This window comes from Crocuta crocuta, unplaced genomic scaffold (assembly GCF_008692635.1).
Source record: "Crocuta crocuta isolate KB4526 unplaced genomic scaffold, BGI_CrCroc_1.0 scaffold102, whole genome shotgun sequence".
Lineage (NCBI taxonomy): Eukaryota > Metazoa > Chordata > Mammalia > Carnivora > Hyaenidae > Crocuta > Crocuta crocuta.
The window spans coordinates 6,474,242-6,480,152 of record NW_027530019.1 but is presented as its reverse complement, the minus strand read 5'-3'; the positions used below and the strand labels follow the sequence as shown (position 1 = coordinate 6,480,152).

At 41.5% G+C, this 5,911-nt stretch overlaps 1 protein-coding gene across 9 annotated transcripts in view; it reads left to right on the top strand.

The window, feature by feature from the left end:
• Positions 1 to 4,926, top strand: part of SEMA6D (semaphorin 6D) — a 15,339-nt gene extending 10,413 nt beyond the window's left edge. For all 9 annotated transcript variants that reach the window (XM_077764469.1, XM_077764465.1, XM_077764467.1 and 6 more), the window contains one exon: positions 1,212 to 4,926. In XM_077764469.1, coding sequence (XP_077620595.1) covers positions 1,212 to 2,500 — 1,289 coding nt within the window. In that variant the 3' untranslated portion in view covers positions 2,501 to 4,926. The remainder of the gene's footprint in view (positions 1 to 1,211) is intronic.
• Positions 4,927 to 5,911: the final 985 nt, after the last annotated feature.

Here is a 5,911-nt window from a genome sequence, read left to right as displayed (position 1 = left end):
GGGCTGGGAAATCTATTCTTTGGTGCTTAGTAAACTGTGGTATCAGGTTTCCAATCAGTTTTTATGCCAGTGCATTGTCATTTATGATTTACATCTGTTGATTTGGGTTTTATATGTTTTCATTGTAAGCAATTTTATATCATTCTTTCTGTTTTATTTTCTTTAGTAATAGCATTTCTTTCTACATTTGTCTTTTCCAGTGACATTGAATGCCATAATCCCGAACATTGATTAAAAACAACTAATGTCCAAAGGCCTTAGTACTAACCTAAAGCAACAGACCCTTCAGAATTCCTCTGACTTATCTTATACTGGGATAACTCTGCTTCTAGCATGTAACAGACTTGGATACCTCTTAAACTAACATTTCCTGGATTGACTGTTAGATGTCTGTGGTTGCATTAAAAATCCCAATAATTATAAACTAATTCACTCTTCTTCTAGTCTAACTTAAATATTTCTTAAATAGCTCAAGACAATTGGATAATATTACTTAACTGATACATATTAAACTTCGTTAGACTGTCTGGATTTCTTTCATAACAGGCAATTCAAGACTACTTCACCTCAAGGTGGAATGAAAAAAATGATCAAAGTAAACATGAAAGTCCATATTTTAGCTAACAATGGCCAAGCAGGTGCTTTTAGTTTGTGAACCAATTGTGTGTCTTTATTCTAGTTAAGATAGCATCAATATATTAGTGTCATTATTTCAACATAAGTTACATTTATGCCGATCCATACATTTTCCTAATTCCAGCAGTTGCCCTTTAATCCTGATTTGTGAATTAGGAGAAAATCATGAGATGCAACATTTCTTGAGCTTAACATTGGCCATTTAGAAAATACATACTTTCTAACTCTTAATTTTTAGGCCAAAAAAAAAAAGAAAAAAAAAAAGAAAAGGAAACAAACCTTGGAGTTTTGGAAGTTAGTTACTACTTACAAGGATTTGGGGGGGAAAAGACAGGCACGTACAGATCAGTGGGAAATCAGAGTTATCCTGGCATTTGCAGTAATCCTATATGTCTCTGGGATCCGATCGTGATTAAAGAAAAATATATACATGGACTTTTAGAGTCTTCCTGACCCTCCAAGCTAAGCATAAGGACCGTGTGAAGGTAGTGATGGTTCACAGGAAGCCGTTTGCTGGCTGATATTGTCACAAAGAAGCCCCTCACTCAGACTCTTTTCTTGTGTGTCCGTTGCAGGTGTGCGCTGGGAAGTCCAGTCTGGGGAATCCAACCAGATGGTGCACATGAATGTCCTCATCACCTGTGTCTTTGCTGCTTTTGTGTTGGGTGCGTTCATTGCAGGGGTGGCAGTATACTGCTATCGCGACATGTTCGTTCGGAAAAACAGAAAGATTCATAAAGACGCAGAATCTGCCCAGTCGTGCACAGACTCCAGTGGAAGTTTTGCCAAACTGAATGGCCTCTTTGACAGTCCGGTCAAGGAATATCAACAGAATATCGATTCTCCCAAATTGTACAGTAACCTGTTGACCAGTCGGAAAGAGCTGCCACCCAGTGGAGATACTAAATCCATGGTAATGGACCATCGGGGCCAACCTCCCGAACTGGCTGCCCTCCCAACGCCTGAGTCTACACCTGTGCTTCACCAGAAGACCCTGCAGGCCATGAAGAGCCACTCGGACAAGGCCCACGGCCACGGGGCTTCAAGGAAAGATACCCCCCAGTTTTTTCCTTCTAGTCCACCACCCCACTCCCCATTAAGTCATGGGCATATTCCCAGTGCCATTGTTCTTCCTAATGCTACTCATGACTACAACACGTCCTTCTCAAACTCCAATGCTCACAAAGCTGAAAAGAAGCTTCAAAACATTGACCATCCGCTTACAAAGTCATCTAGTAAGAGAGATCACCGGCGTTCTGTGGATTCCAGAAATACCCTCAATGATCTCCTAAAGCATCTAAATGACCCAAATAGCAACCCTAAAGCCATCATGGGAGATATCCAGATGGCCCACCAGACCCTAATGCTGGATCCTGTGGGGCCTATGTCTGAGGTCCCACCCAAGGTCCCTAACCGGGAGGCATCGCTGTACTCTCCTCCTTCAACTCTCCCCAGAAACAGCCCAACCAAGCGAGTGGATGTCCCCACCACTCCTGGAGTCCCAATGACTTCCCTGGAAAGACAAAGGGGTTATCACAAAAATTCCTCCCAGAGGCACTCTATATCTGCTATGCCTAAAAACTTAAACTCACCGAATGGTGTTTTGTTATCTAGACAGCCGAGTATGAACCGTGGAGGGTACATGCCCACCCCCACAGGGGCAAAGGTTGACTATATTCAGGGGACGCCAGTGAGTGTTCATCTGCAGCCTTCCCTCTCCAGACAGAGCAGCTATACCAGTAATGGCACCCTTCCTAGGACGGGACTAAAGAGGACACCGTCCTTAAAACCTGATGTGCCACCAAAGCCTTCATTTGTTCCTCAAACCACGTCTGTCAGACCACTGAACAAATACACTTACTAGGCCTCAAGTGTGTGCTGTCCTCCGTGTGGCTTTATCCTGTCCGTGTTGTTGAGAGGATGATGTTGTAAGGGTCCCTTAAGACAAGAGACTCCCTTGTATTTTAAGAGAACCAAGTGGCCAAAGAAACTCGTTCTAACTTTGGCAACATCAGAACTTGCCACATGTAGCTACTACAGCAAAGCTTCTGTGTACTTACCTGAAAACGAAGGTGCTGGTCATTCCATTTCTTTTGTTTGAAGCTAAAGAGATGGGCAGCTCCCGGGGGCTACCTTACCAGTATAGAGAGCTGATACAGTACTCAGAAGAAATCTGTGAGCAAATACTTGAAAATGGGTTCAACTTAGACTACCATGATGTGTGGTCTTCCCATTAAATGTGAACATTTTAACTGTATGCATTCACCTTGCCTCTTGCACAAATGTCAAAAAACAATGGTAATGTCTCAAAGAAATGAACTTGTAGATTACCAATTTGCTAAAACTCCAGTCTTTGACCCAAACTGTAGCATTTTTTTCAATGGGTGGCATTTTTTTTCCGTGCCACCAATGAACTGTGTTGCGTGTGTGTGCGTGTGTGTGTGTGTGTGCGCCTGCATTGTGTGCGTGTGCGTGTGTGTGTGTGTGTTCTGTACCCACGAGGATTTGTTCTGGTGCCCATTGCATCTTTTGTGCTATGGACTTGTTTACATTGCGCATGACTGAACAAGAGACAATAACTTCATCCCACAGCAGTCCATTGGGTTCGGCTTTGAGAGAGAAATAAAATCAAGGCTGATCTGACCGTCAGAATGATTAACTTGACTTATATGGTCCCCAATGCCAGAATGTAAGAGTTCTAAGTAATTTTGTGCTGCTATTCATTAAAACTTCTATTACAGTCTTGCCAGCTTAAGGAGATAGAGATGTAAAGAGGGATCCTTGATTTATCCACCAGTATTCAGTAGTAAAATTTACCTGTCCACTGTGAATCCAAGCCTGACTCACTGTATTTAACCTTGGACACACTAATAAGGTTTTATTTTGATGTTGTTTGGTTTCTCCCATGTAGTATAATTTCTCTTCGTTTAACTCCTCCTACCCCCAAGATAAATGAACAAAACAAAACAGAAGACAAAGGAAGGAAGTGCGAAAGCGATTATAATTGGCCTAAGAGAGAGAGTCTATGAAAACCGAACAGTGGTGCAATCATGTTGTCTATGTTGTGTTATATGAGAGTTTTCTTTGAAGTCATGCAGGTAATGACAATATACTGTAAATATTACATGTGAGTTTACCTGAATCTGTGCATTTTGTGCCTTATTCATGAGAATGATAGAAGTACTAAAATATGTCAAGTGTTTTCAGTATAGCACATCATTTGCCGAGTGCCAGTTGTAAATGTTTTTCAACCAGCACCTGAAAAGACTTTTAAAAAAATTGTTAAAACAACCTAGAACAATTAATTGTGAAACAGTCCACCCAAATAGCAGCATTACGTCCTTTGCCATGACAAACATTCCACTCCTGCTTTCCTAAGGATGAAACAGTGATAATGTGAAGTCAAATGAGGTTTCTCAGGTAATGTGACACCTGCGGAAACCATTGAGTCATTTATCGGTAGTTTTTGCAGAAGCCACTTACAGCTGATTATGTGTGATCCTGATGCAGTTAATATGCTGCACACCACACCATGGTTTATTGAACCTAATCTAGAAAGTATCAAGGCAGAGGAATGCTCCTGACTTAAGTCAGACAAATAAGTTCAACTGATTTCTTGTGATAACACTGATGATACATATGACTTGGGGGAGGACGGGTTGCAGAAGACCAGAGCATTTTTATACAGAGTATAGAGTACGGATAGAGTTATTCTTTTCCTTTGAGAATATTGCTTTCTAAAGAATGTGATTCCCTGAGATCTCTGGAAGCTCAAAAGCTAGAACTTCTGTTCTCGAAACACTTCAGCTTTGCAACTAAAATATTACAGATTAATCATAAATTAAACCAACCAACGATAAACACTACTCAGTCCACCGCCAACAAACACGTTTGAATTCACCTTACCGATATTAATCCCTGCGTGCGGAAAATGGAGCAGTAACTCTATGTGAACCCAGATAACATTTTGTAACATTGTGCTGCCTTGTAGTTTGTAATGTGAGTTCAATCAGTATTTATGTTGAAATTTCTAACATAAAATCTAGTCTCTATCCTGTTAATTTAATTTTTAAATGCTTTATCCATTTGTGCAAAGGTAAACACAGATTGTATCTTTTTTAATGGTACGGCATAAAAAGTAACCCTAAAGTGAAGTGGCTCTATACTGTTTTATAGAGTACTTTAACATGTATAGATATCTTGTAAACTTGTATTGTGGATGTGTAAATAATATGTACTTTGGGTTTTTAACACCGCATGTAAAGTCAAAATAAAATATACAAATCATTATACCCTGCCTCTTGGTATTGAAGAGGTTTATGGCTTAACCATGTTTTAAAAATATTTTATAGTCCATCAACACCAGTGAGAGTTTCTTTTAAAATGTACCAGAATATTCTTTTCTGGAATGTTTGCTATTTGGTCAGGGTTAGACCACCATTGTCTTCGTGGAAAGCTGATACTGAAAAACTGAGAAACGAGTCCGAATACCAGATGAATCATGCTGATCAGCAGTCAAAGGCGTGAGGCAGACGTACCAGTGACTCACCTCGTCTGTATATCTAGTTCAGCAGACATTTTCTAAATTCATGATTTGGAGTCCCACGTGAAAATTTTAATATCGTTTTAGTCCAAAATTATAGCTGACAGACCAGGTCCCTAGGAACATTTCTTGCTGTTTGGTATTTGGCATTTCTCAATTCATTGTTTTCATTGAATAGAATATATTAAGAGATACGCTCCCTTCATATTGAAATGGAAGATAAAACCGTGAATCCATTTGCTCCTTTGCTCAGCACGGAATGAGTTGGCGGTCGCTGTCATGGCCTCTGGTTGGTGTTGAGTGTGTCACGAAATTTCCAGGAGAGACCATGGGAGTGTTTGTAGCAATCTCTATGCTCTTGCTTCCAGCTGCTGCTCCTGACTGAAGCCCATCTCTACCTCCTCCCGGGCCAGGTTTTCTCCAAGAGCCCCAGAAGCAGGAGCCTCCGTAGTCCTGTCTAGGGCTTTGCTCTCTTTCATGATCTCATCTAACTTGGAGGCTGTATTTTAATATTAGTTCAGTGGTATCCGGGGTCCTTTTTCACTCCTATGGTGGCTCGCTGTCATCTAGAGATGTGAGGAAGGGGCTGCAAGGATCTTCCCATGTGAGGAAAAGTAGGTGGGAGGGCGACTTGCCCCTTTTGACGGCTGGTAGGCAGCAGAGCGGTGCCGCAGGTCATGGAGCCTGCCTTGGCACCCTGAACCACCCCCCCCCCCCCCCACTCCGGGAGGG